This window comes from Mytilus trossulus, chromosome 14 (genome assembly GCF_036588685.1).
Source record: "Mytilus trossulus isolate FHL-02 chromosome 14, PNRI_Mtr1.1.1.hap1, whole genome shotgun sequence".
NCBI lineage: Eukaryota > Metazoa > Mollusca > Bivalvia > Mytilida > Mytilidae > Mytilus > Mytilus trossulus.
Window position 1 is genome coordinate 20,896,037 of NC_086386.1, and position 18,463 is coordinate 20,914,499.

The 18,463-nt window shown below is 32.6% G+C and overlaps 2 protein-coding genes across 2 annotated transcripts; one reads left to right on the forward strand and one right to left on the reverse strand.

The window, feature by feature from the left end:
• Window positions 1-4,422, forward strand: LOC134697149 (uncharacterized). Its single transcript, XM_063559214.1, has 5 exons — window positions 1-67; window positions 1,489-1,599; window positions 2,096-2,183; window positions 2,918-3,174; window positions 4,272-4,422. The coding sequence occupies exons 2-5, from the start codon at window positions 1,549-1,551 to the stop codon at window positions 4,305-4,307; spliced, it is 432 nt and encodes a 143-aa protein (XP_063415284.1). The 5' UTR covers window positions 1-67; window positions 1,489-1,548; the 3' UTR covers window positions 4,308-4,422.
• A 6,786-nt stretch (window positions 4,423-11,208) lies between these two features.
• Window positions 11,209-16,468, reverse strand: LOC134696368 (uncharacterized). The gene is made up of 5 exons (XM_063558097.1): window positions 16,260-16,468; window positions 14,634-14,744; window positions 14,040-14,127; window positions 12,488-12,744; window positions 11,209-11,350 (listed from the first exon to the last, which is right to left on the reverse strand). The coding sequence occupies exons 1-5, from the start codon at window positions 16,386-16,388 to the stop codon at window positions 11,315-11,317; spliced, it is 621 nt and encodes a 206-aa protein (XP_063414167.1). The 5' UTR covers window positions 16,389-16,468; the 3' UTR covers window positions 11,209-11,314.
• Between the last annotated feature and the right edge of the window lie 1,995 nt (window positions 16,469-18,463).

Below are 18,463 nucleotides of genomic sequence, written 5' to 3' on the forward strand. Positions count from 1 at the left end.
AGGGGTACAAAATATATGAGGTGTACATGGAGAAGTACAGATCAATGGTACAGGCGGAGAGGGTAAAGTGAGTATTTTCTTCTTTTATATTTCAAATACGACGAATGTGTTCCTTATAAATATCGTGAAAAATCAGTTATTTAATAAATGTTGCCAATGTTCTATACAAGTATGCTTTATATTATCTCAGTTACATTCGTTATTCACAATGATGTATCTCAAGAACATTTATCAAGGTAGTTATTATCACATCTTACTTTGTACTACATTAATTTTTTAACAAATATACAGTGAGCCATTTTATTAAATTTGGTAACATTTTTATTATCTCAAAGTAAACAGTGAGCCCACTTTTTCGAATAACTTCCTTCTATTGTACCCAGAGAACATAAAACGTGTACCAATTAATTCAAATGGTCATTCGCCGGTGAATTATATTATTGTCTTATTAACTGACTGTTTCTGTATTAGCTCTGGTATAGATTTAAGGTTTACTGTATTGGCCTCGAGACCCGTAGGTCTGACCGAGAAGCTATACAAGTCCCAATACCGAAACAGTCAGGTCATAACACTTTTATAAAACAATCCAACTTTTTCTATACAGACTTGTTCATACATCAAATGTGAATACAGGGCCAATATTTCTCATAAGGACTGGCAATGATGGAAAAGCAAGGCCAATATTTACAATACGAACTGGCAATGATGTGAAAACAAGGGCAATATTTCCAATACGGACTGGCAATGAATCCTTAATTACATGCACAATGTATATTACATGTAATTCAGGATTCATTGCCAGTCTTTTTGGAAATATTGGAACGAGCAGAAAAAACAACATAGATCAAATGATTTATATGACAAGGACGACGTCAACAATATGACACATGTAGTTTTGGTAGTATTAGTGCTGTTTTAATCGTATTATTTGATAAATAAAGGTTATTCACCTCTGGCGTAAATTTTTAAGGGTTATTTGTCGTTCATTGCAATTAAAAGAAAACTAATTGAGTTATTACATGTCACGTGATAACGTGTAACCCAATGTCACTGTTTGGTACATATTTAAGGCATTTCCATACAATGTGTTTGCGTTCAGATAGAATGTTTTAAGTACATTTACTGTAACATGTTTAGTTACAAGACTTACAATGTCCTGAAATGTTCCTTATATAAACCGATTACTCTTTAATATCTTTTCAAGTATTTCTTAGTGCTAATATTATGTTTTTTTTCTTTCCGTTTGTCCCCGAATAATAATAGAAAACAACAAAGTATAATTCGGGACTTACTTATGAAAAAACACGATATTACTATTATGGTGACAGGAACGATTTAGTCTTCTTTCGACATGTTTTTTTTTGGTGTATGGGTGTCGTGTTGTTTAATTTTTAAGTTCCTGGAAAACATGCATATTCTAATGTTTAACACTCAAAGAATATATAGTGTATGGTATAATCAAATGATAGTCTACTTTCAATCTTTTAGGGACTTTTGAATATATCTGTTGATGCCAATATAAACAAAGTAGTCGTCAGAGGATATAGCATGTGGAACGGTCAGCAAATTAAACAACATATTATCAACGATTATTCAGCTGTAAGTCTCTTTTCTCACACATAAAAAAACCAATGAAAACTCACACTTCGAGATTAAAAAAACTTTCTACTTGAACCGCAGCATGGAAAACCATAGTCTGAGTAAACCTAACCCCACAACACAAAACGGGTTTGATCTGATACGATGAGTAGATCCTGTACATTATGATTAACCTTTCATGTTGTTAACACACATTCGTTCACAAATTGTCGTGCATTAAAAGAAATCTACCAATTAACTTAATTTATCCTTTAATCAAAATACATAATTTTGTCGAGATAACTTTTCAATTTCCTCTTTAGTTTATAAAACTATACTGGCGCCCAATAAAATCACGACTTGCATGTTTGGTTGCATCTTTTTTGTATTACTGATGGTCTTTTTTAGCTTTAATTTGTTATTGTTTTCTTTCAACGAAAGCTTTCAAACTGTTAATTGCGTTCACAACATGATGAATTATAGTTTCATATATTGCACTATCTTCCGCTTCTTGCAGGGCAAAATTTACACTGTTTACGATGGGAAATGCGTGACAGCCGACTTACCCCCATATCCAGCTCCAGGGAAACTTAACTGTGTACCATGTGAGTTTTGTACATGATTGATTAACTTATGTGCAGTTAGTTATCTGCATTATAGATTTATATCCATCTTAAACATTTATATATCACGTAAATAAGATTAACCAGTATCAGTATGAAGCAATGTTGTACTGACATCAAGGCCTTTGACTAAAATTGTACTAATTATTAGTTAGAATGCAATTCTTTGTAAAAGGATTAGGTTTTGTCAAACTACTTATTTTACTTTCAACAACAAATTTCCCCACATATTTTGATATACAAAAATGTAAATGCAACTGATAGGACTAATAGGACTTCTTAGATAGTAAAATTTGAAGGAAAGTAGTAGTCAGCATAGTACTTTTAAAGAAACACTCAATATAATACTTAGACTATATTTGTAGAACACCAACACGAACAACAGGAAATACTTTTTTAAAAATATTTAAGCAAATTAAACATTTGGACTGCAAAGATAAACGTAAGGTTATAGCAAACAGGAACGAAACACAAAAGTGTTGAAATGTAAATCACTTGGTCTTTCAAAAGGAGAACTAGGATACAGTATAAAACGTAAATACTACATTAAGAGAACTCTGATAAAGTATCAAACTCCGTAACAGTGGTGACGTTGCTTCGCTAAACTATCATTTAAGTCAGCGTAGCTAAGTAAAGAGAACGTAACCGCTGTTTCGGAATTCGATAATGTATAACCCGTAAATACCAGATTAAGAGAACTATTTTTGTCATTCCAGCTGATGCTAAACTGGTGCTTTCTACCTTTTATGGAATTGGGGATAATAAGTACGAGATTGATATTTATGAATTTATGGTAGAGGGTACGAAAATGCAATTAAGTTTCACTAAAGGATCATGTGTTCCTGTGGGAGGACAACAACAATTAACAAACGGCTTTGCCGATGTTGGCCTAATCGGATTAACCGAAGGAATAAAAGACCTATCAGTGTTTAATATCCCATCGGAGTGCAATAAGGACAGGACAGTATCTCCGGTAGGTCAAAATCTTACACATGTATGTATGTACATTTCAATTTGCTAAAATAACTATACTGGCCTTGGGTGAAGGTGTCAAGGTAGATTAACGTGGTTAATAACTTTGTCATGGATCGTGTTTATCTTTCTAACACCTTCATCTAAGACAGTATTTTTTTATGATACTGTATATGTTGTACCTTATGATGTCAGTGTGCAATATGTTATTAGTAGGACAATTTTGAAAAAAAATACCGTTGTCAATTCAGATAGTTAAAAAACAAAGAAACAGAAATGATGTAGAAATAAGAATCTGTAACTCTCGGACGTAGCTGAAGTTTCGAAAAGACAAATTTCCGTCCGAGGCGGGTGTTTACTTTAGGCATCAAAATCCTTGCTAATATTATAACATGCTGCTATGGGTAGACAGAACTTAGACATGGCTTGTGAAAATATACAAATGCTTCCTGTATAATAAGATTAATGAATACTATACGTAATTTGCTTGAAGAATAATAATAGATTATATCACTGTATAAAGTAAGAATCTGTATAATGGGTTCTGTTCCAAAGAGAGAAGTTTGTATTGTGAGTGTTAGCTTTTATGACACACGACAGAACCTATGTCTGTTCTACAGTATTTTATAAATCGAGTCTTGTTAAAGAATGTGTGTAGGTCAAACTGTTTATTTTTATCAAGATTAACATTATAAGAGAGATGCGAAACTGCCTTTTACTAGGTTGTGTGATTTACCTGAAAAGTTTGATGAATAGAAAAGCATACCAGTTTATTTGAATCATTATATATGCATTATCTCATAACTTACATGTATATGCCAATGATCAAAAATCAAATCGGACCATAACTTTCCTTTATATGCTGTGTGCCCCCTCCCCTTCCTAGATTTTACATGTTCACATATGAATATTATGTACATATGTTTTTTGTCTTTTTAAATTTTAATTACGTAATTAATATAAACAAACGTATACAGATTGAATTTCAAACCTTATTTCATCTCGGTTTGAAGTTAAGAATCTCCAAAGAATGTCGAATATAATGGTATTCTTTTTTACCTTTATCATACTAGTACATACTTTATTTTATAATTTCAGAGAATGCAGTATATAAAACAGACTGGACGTGTTTAAGGGGAAAATGAATAAATCAAAGGATTATTTTACAGTATGAACAAAATCATATAAAATTATATTGTTTGTATTTGTTTTGTAAATTCAGATTTTAAATAAAAACTAAAAAATATCACTCTGCTTTTGGTTCATTAAACTTTATCATATGTAAACAGGTTACTAAGGAATAATAATAAAACTATTTGTTGGTCATAAATTTCAGTTGAATATTAAACCTAGGTAGGAATATAAATATTTGTTGTTTGTTGCAATTCTATCCGTTTAAAACCTGTTGTAGAAGTTTTTCTTCAAAAATGGACCCTCCCTACCAGACATGTATGCTACACAATCGAAATATCTCAAATCTTGAGGTAATCCCTCTTTAAGTTTGAATGGCCACCTGTTTTAATTTTTAAAACAAAACATACAATAGAGCTTTAATTGATACAGTAAACAAAGAGATAAATGATATCAGAGAAATAACAGGAACTTAACATGGACACCTCAAAATTATAACTAGAGAAAAATGATTAAACCTGTCTCAGAAGGTAACCAAAGAACAAGGTAAAATAAGAGATGTTTTGGTCCCTCTTCAAATGATTTGAATTTTATAATTTCATGAGACTATAAAGTTGAGGATGAAATTAGGGAATGTCTGAGAGAGACAACAAACTGATCATATAGCAGACAACAGCCGAAGACCACCAATGGGTCTTAGATGCATTGAGAAACTTCCGCACACGGAGGAGTCCTTCGGCTGGCCCCTAAACACATATGTTACTAGTTTAGTGATAATGGATGTCATACTAAACTCTGAATTATACATAAGAAACTTAAATTAAACGTAGAAACTTTAAAAAAGGATATATTTCGTTTGTAATTATCATTTTGCTGTTATCAAGCAGCATATTTTAAATCCGCTGTATGCTTTGTTTCTATATGAATTATATAATACATATATTATATGAAATCCCAAACTGTAATGTCTTAGATATTTATATTATCTTAACGAGTAGTTATCAACATCTTAACCACCAGAATGACCCTTAGCAACGATACTTTATACTAAGCAACCACCGACTTTGGTATCTCTCAATGAATTATGCAATCAATAATTAAAGTATTAACCAAAGCTTTGTTTCTACTGTAAGTTGATTAAAGAAAAAAGTAAAAATCTAACATCATTTTGTTAGATTTTTTATGCTTTGAAACTTCCTAGTAACCGTACCCATTGCACAGCAACGACTTTGTCGTCGGCCACTTCAAGTCTGGAACATGTACATGTCAACAGACAGATGGCTTTCTGTATATCTATAGGCCTGCTTCAGATGATATACTCTTGTTGTTATATCTCTGATTCTTTTGGGCGTTAATTAGTAAAAGCAAATCTAAACTTTTACCTTGCCATTCACTCCTTAATAGGTAGCCATTTTAAACATTCGATTATTGTTCTCAACGTTCTTCTGAACATAATTACCACGCTGTGCTATATCCAGTTAAGACTTGCCAAGATCTTCATTGCAAAAGTCATTAATCAGTGGAGCGTGGAAGCAATTAATGAATGCAGAAACTATTCTAACAAAATCTCAACAATATGGAACGAAGTGCTTTAAAAAGACGTTATCGAGAAAAGCGCCCCTGTGTAATGTATTCTTTGGCGCTGTCAACTACCCAACGAAGTTTTCTAATGAGGTCAGAATAAATTGCCCCCTCGGTTTTATGATGTTATTTCCCGTCTTGATGACACAAGGCATCTCAACTTTAAATTTCGATCGTCGTCCTTTATTCATTGCTTAATATATTCTTCATTTGTTTTGTGATAAATGTTTGTAATCGATGCATTGTTGTTGTGGGTATTTGCATAATATGGATGTGGTCCCAAAACACTATGGCTCATATGGTAAAATCCCATAATTGAATGAACTTTTGATAATATGAGATTGCCAAGCTAACTGTACGCATCGCCTTATATTATAAATGAAAGGGTTTCCTAGTTTGAGTTTGATAATTTGATCCGTAGTTTGACAAGGAAATTAGCTTGACTTGTTCTTATGACTAATTGAATTTTCCGTCTTACAAAGAATACACATAAGGTGCAACTTTGATGTACACCATATTGGAGGTTGTACGATTTCAGGATTAATGACGCCTCTAGTGCTTGGTTGCCTTTTTGTCCATTGACTTTCTTGTAGCAATGATGAATTATTTTCTCGTCTGAATTACTCCTAGGACTCGTGTTCTACATTTAGTTCTATGTCCCTTATATTTTATGTTCTCAAAAATTTTAAATTTGTAATTATTTTTTGTATTTATAAGCATGCGCATGCCTGAAGCCTGAAAGGGACAGACGTGATTTGAGGCTCCGATAAAATAATGTGATTTTCACAAGAAAACAGCTTCCATATGTGACTTTAACATACATTCCTCCTATATCTATATGTTTGAGTGCATTTAGTTCAGTGTATGTACGATTCGGACATCAACTATATGAATTTTGAATCAAATGTACTTTAATGAACTACGATATGTGAACAGGTTTTGATTTTTTCAATAGTACTATTCGAGTGCATCTTTTAAAAGAAAACAAACAAACACACGTTCCGTTGATGATATAGACTACTCGAGCGTCTGTCATTGAAAAAAAAAACCTGAAATAAAAAGCATTTGTGTCTAACACTTTTGAGGAATTCAAATACAGTTTAATGCAGGGTGAATGCAATACAGCTGAGTCTTTAAATTTAAAAAAGCGAAGATGTAGAAACTCATCCAGACCATCCTCCCAAAACATACAGATTGCAACAAAAAAGCAAATATTATCCGCAGTACTGTCCTTGATAGCTGTACTGATAGCATTGCAGCGACCAAGCAACAACCCATTGTTAGCATTAGTGACAGTGACATCGCTAAAATAGCTATAGCAGTAAAGCAAATCATGCCTGATGATTTCCAAGTCCTTATTAAGAAAAACGAAGGCCTATTTGTCTTCGATTTAGTCGAAATAAAACAAAAGCAACATGAATTCTCCTATGGAGAAGACGTCAAAAACTTTAAAAACCAGATAGACTTTCTGAAAATTAAATGTGATGAGCCAGAACAGCACAGCAGGAAGCAGTGTGTAAGGCTAAGCGGTTTACCAAATACTTCAGGTGACAATACAAATACAAATATTATAGAAACCGCCAATAAATTAGGTGCAGCCAAATGACACACTGATTAGTACAGGGAGAGCTAAACCTAGACAGATTACAGCTCGTATACCAAACCATAATTTTAAAAAAAAATACTGCAGGCATCCAAACAACTAAAAGACAGACCTGACCTACAAGGTATTTCTATTAATCAAGACCTAACCGTGGCAAGAAGTGGTCTAGCTTACGAAGCACGACAGTTAGTTAGAAGGAAGAAAATCAACTTTTGTGGTAGATGGTAAAACATATGTATGTGACTTATCAGAAACTAGACATGTTATCCGGAACGAAATTGAATTCTCCAAGATGTTGAGTGTATGCCATATCGTCACCTTAGACATATGATTCTATTCTAGGCAGCATTCACAAAGTATTATGCACTGCTTAAACGGGGGGGTTGATTGTTTATATAAAAAAGAAGATTGCTTTTTTTTTCTTTTCCATTATATCATAGAAACATTTGCTTTTAATACCTTGTCCATACTGATTCAAAAAGAACACTTTTATTTTTTTTATTTTTGTTGTTGTTTTCAAGTACATAAACTAAAAACATACGGAAAGATCCTATACTAATTACGATTTTTATAAGTAAAGTCACATTGGAAGGCCTTAACCAACAACTAAACAAAATGTGTGTATATGTATTTATCTTGTTTTTTTATTTTATTTTGTTTTATATGCTTGTTCTGTGGTTTGACATGCTCTATGTCTCTTTGAAATTGTTTATTATATTGTTGAAGCCCCACCCTTTTACTCTATACCGTAATTTGTTTATACCTTTGTATGTCTACTGATATAACTATTGATAGAATAAGGGTGGGGTTAAATTATACGAGGTCAGCTCAACTTCATCATAAATAATATATTGACATGAATACTGTTATTGTTGTATTACTTATGCTTCGAAATGGTTATTCAGGGATCACACTTGCTCTTTTGGCTAAAGCCGAATATATCCGACAATTCAGTGCATTATCAAATTTTAAGACTCCTTATCGTAACGACAGAGAATGTGATAAGCTTGGAGGGGGGGGTCATGATTTATGTTAAACAAAATATCCCAAGTAAGCGACGAAATGATCTAGAAATAAATACTCTCGAATACTTAAGGGGTGAAGTAGTAGTTGAGGATTGTTAAGTTTTGTTTGGCTTACTTTACAGTACTCCGGATTCACCTTATCATATTTGGAATCATATAAATCAGTCAATCGAAAACGCAGTAAACAGCCGTATAAACAAATAATGTGGTCATGGGTGACTTCAACAAAAACTTACTACTGGCCAACCGTAATAATTCAAAAATCATATTAGATAATGGTATGCACCAAGCAATTACCGAGCAAACATTTTATTGTTAGAATTCCTTATCACTCCTCGACCCCCTTATGGTAAATGATATCCATATTCTTGCATATCACGAAGTGAGTGAAAATATCTTAGAAGCAAACACAATTTAATAAGGATAAAGCAAATGCATTTAATCGTTTGTGATCAATCGAGTGTTGATGACTCATCTGCAAATATCACAGAACAAAATTTAAATGAAATCATACATACAATAGATGATATAATTATAACGCAAGATGAAGTTTATTACCAACTTATCTTGTTAGACGTGTCAGGCCCCGATAGCATTAGTCCAACATTTCTTAAATATGCTGCTTCAAATTAAGCTATCCCCTGGCTCTGTTGTTCAATAAGTCATTTCAACCTTGCACTTATCCGTATGAATGGAAAATAGCAAATGTGATACCAGTTTTTAAGAGTGGTTCTCATGAAATTTTATCAAACTATGGATCAATCTCTCTGTTATATTTTATTGGTAAAACGATGGAAAAATGTGTTTTTAAATATTTATTTAATTTCCTTTCTTGTTATAAAATTATTACAAACTTGTTATCAGATTTAATGCCTGGAGATAGTACTGTTAATCAACTTATTTATATTACAAACGATATCGCTTAAGCCCATCATTTTTGAAAGAAAATAAGAGTTGTGTTTTGTGATATCAGTAAAGCGTTTGACCGGATCTGGCATGAAGGTCTCCTTCATAAACAAGAAAAATATGGAATAAGAGGGAACTCTCTTAAATGGTTTACAAATTATTTATCTGAAAGAAGACAAAGAGTTGTCATAGGAGGACAGACCACTGAGGTGTATAGCATTAAAGCAGGTGTCCCCCCGGGCTCAATTTTAGGACCGGTATTATTTTACTATTCAAAAACCATACTGCATGTGACAGATAATGCAATATCAGACTTTTTGCTGACGATATGTCATGATATATAGTTGTTGAGGACGAGTATGCTACATATGAACTGATGACTTCTGATAAAGAAAAAAATCACCAATGGTCTCAACAATGGCTTGTTAATTTAAATTCAAGAACAACTGAAACCATGACCATATCTAGAAAAAAATCAAAACCGCATAATCCACCAATATATATGAATGATACACGGATACAAGAGGTTGACGAACATACACATTTAGGGTTAATTTCTCAAGAAAACGGTTGTTGGGCAAGTCATATTAACTATATTATTGATAAAGCTACGCATCGCGTCAATCATACGTCAACAAAAATACGAAGAACTTTTCCAAAGTTGTCGTTATGTTCATCTACGCTGCATACTTAAGCTACATTACTAACACTAAGCGGTTTTTCTTTCTTTTTTTTTCTCAATGTCAAAACAGAGCAACACTAAATAATGATCATTATAAAAATAATCATCTAAAGCAGGCCTATAGAGTATACAGTATCGTTGCTTAGGGTCATTCTAGTCGTTCAGATGTTGATATCTACTCGTTAAAATAATATAAATATCTAAGACATTACAGTTTCAGATTTCATATAATATATGTATTAATAGTTCATATAGTAACAAAGTAATCACCGGGTTGAAATATGTTGCTTGGTAACAACAAAATGATAATTACAAAATAAATATATCATTTTTGCAGCTTCTACTTTAATTTTAAATTGATGGGTATCATTCGGAGTTTAGTATGACGCCCATAATCACTGAACTAGTAACATATGTGTTTATGGGCCAGCCGGAGGACTCCTCCGTGTGCGGGATTTTGTCAATGAATTTAAGACCCATTGGTGGTCTTTGGCTGTTGTCTGCTACATGGTTAGGTTGTGGTCTCATTAATACATTCCCCGTTTTCATTCTCAATTTTATAGTCTATTGAAATTATAAAATTCAAATAATTTGAAGAGGGAACAAAACATCCTTTATTATACCTTGTTCTTTAATTACCTTCTGAGACAGGTTTAATTATTTTGTTCTAGTTATTATTTTGAGGTGTCCATGCTTAGTTCTTGTTGTTCTGCTGGTATTATTTATCTCGTTGTTCACTTTATTAATTAAAGCTATATTGTATGATTTGTAAATCAATAAAGGTGGCCTTTCAAACTTAAAGAGAGATTAACACAAGATTTGAGATATTTTGGTTGTGTAGTATACATTCCAGTAATGTCTGAACAAATGATGGGGACAGATATCTAGACCAAAGATGGGGACATGCTCAGACATGTAGACAAATAGGTAGGAAGAGCCAATTTTCTGTAACAGGTTTTAAACGAATAGAAATGCAACAAAAAATATTCATATTCCTACCTATTTTTCATATTCAACTAAACTTACTGACCAACAAATAGTTTTATTATTATCCCTTAGTAACCTGTTTACACATAATAAGGTTTAAAGAACCAAAAGCAGCAGTAATATTTCTTAGTTTTTATTTAAATCTGAATTTAAAAAAACAAATACAAATATTATATGTGATTTTGTTCATACTGAAAAATATTTCCTTGATTTATTCATTTTCCCCTTAAACACGTCCAGTCTGTTTTATATACTGCATTCTCTGAAATTATAAAATATAGTATGTACTTCAAATATAGTATGTACTAGTATGATAAAGGTAAAAAATAATACCATTATATTCGACATTCTTAACTTCAAACCGAATCGAAATAAGGTTTGAAATTCAACCTGTATACGTTTGTTTATATCAACTACGTATTTAGAATTTTAAAAGACAAAAACATATCTACATAATATTCATATGTGAACATGTAACATCTTTGAAGAGGAGAGGGCACACATCATATAAAGGAAAGTTATAGTCCGATTTGATTTTTGATCATTGGCATATACATGTACATTGTAATCAGATTAAATTTTTTGGTGATGTGAAGATAAAGTATATATAATGGTTCAAATAAACGGATATGCTTTTCTATTCATCAACTTTTCAGGTAATCACACAACCTAGTAAATGTCAGTTCTCTCTTATAATGTCGAGTTTTACTAATATAAACATTTTGGCCTACACACATTCTTTAACAAGAATCGATTTATAACATACTGTAGAGCAGACATAGATGCTTTCAAGTGTTATAATAGCTAACAATCACAATATAAACCTCTACTTCGGAACAGAACCTATTATTCAGATTCTTACTTTATACAGTGATATAATCTATTATTATTCTTTATGCAAATTACGTATATTGGTTATTAATTTTATTATACACGAAGCATTTGTATATTTTCACACGCCATGTCTACGTTTTGTCTACCCATTGCAACATGTTAAAATATTAGCAAGGATTTTAATGCCTATATAACGTTAACAACCGCCTCGGGCGGAAATTTGCATCTTGAAACAATGTTCTTCCGTTACGGCCGAGAGTTGCCGATTCTTATTTCTACATCATTTCTGTTGTTTTTTTTTTGTTTTTTTTATTGTTAACTATCTGAATTTACTACCTTATTTGTTTTCACAATTGTCCTTCTAATGACATACTAGACACTGACATCATTGAGTATACAGTATAATAAAAACATACTGTCTTATATGAAGGTGTAAGAAAAATAAACACGATCTATGAAAAATTATTACCCACGTTAATCTACCCTGACACTTTCATCCAAGGCCAGTATGGTTATAATAGCAAATTGAAATTTACATACATACGTGTGTAAGATTTTGACCTACCGGAGAAACAGTCCTGTCACTTTTGCACTCCGATGGGATATTAAACACTGATGGGTCTTTTATTCCTTCTGTTAATCCAATGAAGCCAACATCGGCAAAACCGTTGGTCAATTGTTGTTGTTCTCCAACAGGAACACATGATCCTTTAGTGACACTTAATACCATTTTCTTACCCTCTACCATAAATTCATAAACATCAATCTCGTATTTATTATCACCAATTCCATAAAAGGTAGAAAGCACCAGTTTAGCATCAGCTGGAATAACAAAAATAGTTCTCTTAATCTGGTATTTACGGGTTATACATTATCGAACTCCAAAACAGCGGTTACGTCCTCTTTACTACGCTACGTTGACTTAAATGATAGTTTAGTGAAGCAAAGTCACCACTGTTACTGAGTTTGATACTTTATCAGAGTTCTCTTAATCTGGTATTTACGGGTTATACTTTATCGAACTCCGAAACAGCGGTTACGACCTCTTAACTACGCTACGCTGACTTGATTTTGATTTGATTTTAAAAATATTTTATTCATTAAGATATGAAAAGGATTGAGCAACAGGCACAAACTATAAAAGCTCTCTCCATATGACATGTTCAAGGTATCATTCAATTATAACAACTGTATTAAAATAATGCAATATAGTGGAACATGCATGCTACTTATGAGCACACACGGGAAAATATATGCTTACAGCATTACTAACTAAATACAAAGTATATTTTAGTATATAGGCAATTACTCGTCATGTACTCAACAACCTTGAAACATGCAAATATCCTATATACGTTGACTTTAATGATAGTTACACGAAGCAAAGTGACCACTGTTTCGGAGTTTGATACTTTATAAGTGTTCTCTTAATCTGGTTTTTACCGGTTATACTGTATCAGAGTTCTCCTGTAAAAAGACCAACTGATTTACATGTCAACACCGTTTGTGTTTCGCTACTGTTTGCTATACGTTTATCTTTGCAGTCCAAATATTAAATTTCCAGCTGTTGTTGGTGTTCGTGTTTTACAAATATAGTCGTAGTATTATATTGAGAGTTTCTTTTAAGATACTATTATGACTACTGCGTTCCTTCAAATGTTACTATTTAAGAGGTCCTATTAGTCCTATCAGTTGCATTAACATTTTTGTATATCAAAGTATGCAAAGAATGTGGGAAAATTTGGTGTTGAAAGTAAAAGTAGTGGTTTGACAAAACTGAAAATAGGGTAAGAATAAGCCTTTGGCATTTTTTTAAGATTCAAATTCAACATTGGCATGTCAATATAAATACTGATATCAAAAGAAAAAGCAGAGATGAATTACCATGGGACAAACATATTCATATTAGAAAAACAACAGAAACATTAACTTCATGTTTGAATCTGTGCAAATTTTTGAACTAAATTCTTTTCAAAAGATTTGCACTATAACTAATAATTTGTATAATACAAAAATGCTTCATACTGATATTGGTTAATTTTTTTTTACGTGGTTTATAAATGTTTAAGAAGACTATAAATCTATAATGCGAATAACTAACTGTGTATTAAACTCACATGGTACACAGTTAAGTTTCCCTGGAGCTGGATATGGGGGTAAGTCAGCTGTCACGCATTTCCCACCGTAAACAGTGTACATTTTTCCCTGCAAGAAGCGGAATGTAGTTTTGCAATATATGAGACTATAATTTATCATCTTGTGAACGTAATTAACAGTTTGGAAGCTTACTTTGAAAGAAGACAATAACAAATTAAAGCTACAAAAACCCTACTCAATAAAAACAAGAGGCAACCAAACTCTTGATTTTATTGTGCGCCAGTATAGTTCTATAAACTATAGAGGAAATTGAAAAGATGTCTCGACAAAATTTTGTATTTTGATGAAGGACAAAATATGTGAATTGGTAGATTTATTTTAATGCACGACAATATCTAAAAACAAAATTGGACGAATGTGTGTTTACAACATGAAAGGTTAATCATAATGTACAGGATCTACTCATCGTATCAGATCGAACCCGTTTTGTGTTTTAGGGGTTAGGTTTACTCAGACTATGGTTTTTTATGATGCGGTTTAAGTTGACATTCTTTTTATCTCGACTTGTGAGTTATATATATAAAAAAAATTCATGTGTGCGAAAAGAGACTTACAGCTGAATAATCGTAGAGAATATGTTGTTTAACTTGCTGACCGTTCCACATGCTATATCCTCTGACGACTACTTTGTTTATATTGGCATCAACAGATATATTCAAAAGTCCCTAAAAGATTCAAAGTAGATTATCATTTGAATATACCATATAATATATATTCTTTGAGTGTTATATATTAGAATATGCATGTTTTCCAGAAAATTAAAAATTAAACAACACGACACCCATACACCAAAAGACACATGCCTAAAGAAGAATAAATCGTTCCTGTCACCAAAATAGCAGTAACGTGTTTTTCGTAAGTAAGTCCAAATAAGAGTTTGTTGTTTTTATTACTATTTCGGGACTAACAGAAAGAAAAGAACATAGTATTAGCACTAAGAAATACTTAAAAAGATATAAAAGTCAGAGTAATCGGTTTACATAAGGAACATTTCCGGACATTGTACGTCTAAAACTAAACATGTAAAAGTAAATGTACCTAAACATTCTTTCTGAATGCTGACAAATTGATTGATTGATTGATTGTTGGTTGCTTAACGTCCAGTGGCAAATATTTCATGCATATTCAGGACGAGAACAAGTTCACAATAAATTCAATAGGTAGGTTGATACAATAGAGGCCATTTAGGGATTATGGTCGGAGAAATTTTGACTGCAACCGGAAAAGGAGGGTATATGGATAGGGACAGAAATTTTGCCTTGCAACAGGCCACCTACGGACCCCTCAAAGAGTTGCTGCAAGGGTTCTTAACGGGCAAAGAGCGTGGCACTCTCTTTACACGAGGCATCGGATTTAACGTCCCCCTTCTGACCGGACGTGACTGCGAACTTGATACATCCCGCACAGCCAAACGGACGCCCCACTTGGGCAAGCGTTTTACTGCCGGTCGGGAGAAGACCAAGTGACCATACTTCTATACCCCAGTCTGACAAATTGAATGATAATACCTTAAACATAAGCCAAACAGTGATATTGGGTAACACATTATGTTATTCAGGATTCATTGCCAGTCCGTATTGGAAATATTGGCCTTATATTTACATTTGATGTATGAAATACAGCATTCAGAACAAGTCAGTATTGAAAAAGTTGGATTATTTGATAAAAGTGTTATGAACTGACTGTTTCTGTATTGGCACTGGTATATATTCTCAGTCAGCTGTATTGGCTACGTATCTCGATGCCAATACAGTAAACCTTCAATCTGTACCAGTGCCAATACAGACACAGTCCGTTAATTGCACTATGGTATTATTCACGGCCGGCAAATCACCATATCAATTGATTGGTACACGTTATATTTTCTCTCAATAGAAGGTAGTTATTCGATAAAGTGTGCGCACTTTAGGATTGAGATAATAAAAATGTTATCAAATATGATAAAATGGCTTACTGTTTATGTGTTCAAAATTAATGTAGTACTTAGTAAGATGTGATAACAACTACGTAGATAAATAATAACGGATAGCATCATTGTGAATAAAGAATGTAACTGAGATAATATTAGGCATACTTGTATAGAACATTTGCAACTTTTAGTAAATAACTATCTTATTTTTCACGATATTAATAACGAACACATTCGTCGTTTTTGAAAAATAGAAGAAGAAAATACTCACTTTACCCTCTCCGGCTGTTCCATTGACCTGTGCTCCTGCATGTACACTCTCATATCCCTCCCACTGAGCAGGTCCACAACAAGAGGACGCTAACTGAACAAAAACTGCAAATACGGCGAGAGTTAACATTATTCGTTTTTCAATAGTGACTACTGAGATACTTTGAATAGAATTTTAACCAGAGTATTTATAGTAGTATCTTATCAACATGCCAGTGATACGTGGCAACGAGTGACAATCATTTGCATTATTGACCTTCACTGCCTTTACAATTGTTCATAGTTATTTCAAAATATCTTTCTTGGGAATTCCGCTTACAAATCGTCCTATTAATTGACAATGTATACCATCAAAACTTTTATATAAAGCAGTTATTGTTACATTTTCTGACCTTAAAATGATAATTAATAGTTTTATTATATTTTTTTTTATTTTTACATGAAAAGAAGGCATATATAAAAACCTGATAATAAATTGTTCAAATAAGGCCTTCGAAAATAGTGGAATTAATTACTTTTGGAGTGTCAAGAACTCGATGGAAGTTCTTGATAAATTGCATGCTTATATTGATGATTTTGAATCTGTTCAAAGTTTTGATTTGATTTTACTACCCTGTATACCACATTGCTTCACATTCTCATTTAGAAAAAAAATCACACACCTAATTAAATGAGCATTTAGAAAGAATGTGAATATATATGTTTAAACTCTCTTAGGTCATTTTTTTAGTAGCAATAAACAAAAAAACTATGTCAAGTGGACATTCTTTGATACTATATATGCCCTTGAATTTGTACTAGATAACATTTTTGTTCGCTTTGATGAGACCGTATATCATCAGTTTATCGGAATTCCAATGGGGACTAACTGTGCACCACTTATTGCGGACCTGTTTTTGTATTGCTATGAGTTACAATTTATGACAAAAATAAACCCATCGAAACAGCATCTGATAAACCAATTTAATAATACTTTTAGATATTTGGATGATATTTTGGCTCTCAATAATGACGACTTCAGTATGTATATTAAAGAAATTTATCCTGTTGCACTAACTTTAAATAAAGCTAATACTAACAATGACCACTGCCCTTTACTCGATCTTGATATCTATATCACTAACGGAAAGCTGAATAATACAATTTATGATAAAAGAGATGATTTTTATTTTCCTATCGTTAATTATCCATTTTTAGATGCTGACGTTCTCTTGTCATCATCTTATGGTGTTTATATATTTCAACGTGTACGATTCGCTCGTGTATGTAACAATGTTTTAGATTTTAACAAAAATTTCTGTATTAGTGAAAAGTTATAACACCAGAGTTTTTGATATCACAAATTAGTCAAAACATTTACTAAATTTTATCATCGGTATAAGGACATCCTTCGTAAATATAGATCAATATGCAGACTTCTTATACGTTCTGGTATTTCACATCCATTTTTTATGGAAATATTCTTTATAAAGCACAAATTATTCACCTCAGAAACTAGCAAAACCTTTGAATAGACTTATTAAGAAGGGATAGAGTTACGATACTGTTGTCATATCATGAAAGATTGCATACTTTGGCGTTAATATTGATTCACTTATAGGGTCTTTGCATCGGAACTAAACACATTTATTCAAAATCCAGTTGTTGGCATGACACAGGTTATGTTCTTCTGATATATGTTATGATGGTATGATATTAAACCCCTAACGGAAAGGATTGTGTCTGATTTTCATATGATGGAATCATAATCTTTCAGTCAGTTTAATTGAAGTCTGGAGCTGGCATGTAAGTTAACTGCTAGTAGTCTGTTGTTATTTATGTATTATTGTCATGTTGTTTATTTTCTTTGGTTATATGTTCTGACTTCAGACTCGGACTTCTCTTGAACTGAATTTTAGTGTGCGTATTGTTATGCGTTTACTTTTCTACATTTGATTAGAGGTATAGGGGGAGGGTTGAGGTCGTCTCACAAACTTGTTTAACCCCGCCGCATTTTTTTGCCTGTCCCACGTCAGGAGCCTCTGGCCTTGGTTAGTCTTGTACTATTTTAATTTTAGTTTCTTGTGTACAATTTGGAAATGAATATGACTTCATTATCACTGAACTATGATATATTTGTCTAGGGGCCACCTGAAGGACGCCTCCGGGTGCGGGAATTTTTCGCTGCATTGAAGACTTGTTGGTGACCTTTTCTCTTGTTTTTTT

Bases quoted from the DNA above. Each gene is read 5' to 3' on its own strand.
- LOC134697149 (XM_063559214.1), top strand. From the start codon at position 1,549: ATGTGGAACGGTCAGCAAATTAAACAACATATTATCAACGATTATTCA. The intron at 2,184-2,917 runs GTGAGTTTTGTA...TTGTCATTCCAG, and splicing joins GAAACTTAACTGTGTACCAT to CTGATGCTAAACTGGTGCTT. The intron at 3,175-4,271 runs GTAGGTCAAAAT...TTATAATTTCAG, and splicing joins AGGACAGGACAGTATCTCCG to AGAATGCAGTATATAAAACA.
- LOC134696368 (XM_063558097.1), bottom strand. From the start codon at position 16,388: ATGTTAACTCTCGCCGTATTTGCAGTTTTTGTTCAGTTAGCGTCCTCT. The intron at 14,128-14,633 runs GTAAGTCTCTTT...CGCTTCTTGCAG, and splicing joins TTCTCTACGATTATTCAGCT to GGAAAAATGTACACTGTTTA. The intron at 12,745-14,039 runs GTGAGTTTAATA...TTGTTATTCCAG, and splicing joins GAAACTTAACTGTGTACCAT to CTGATGCTAAACTGGTGCTT.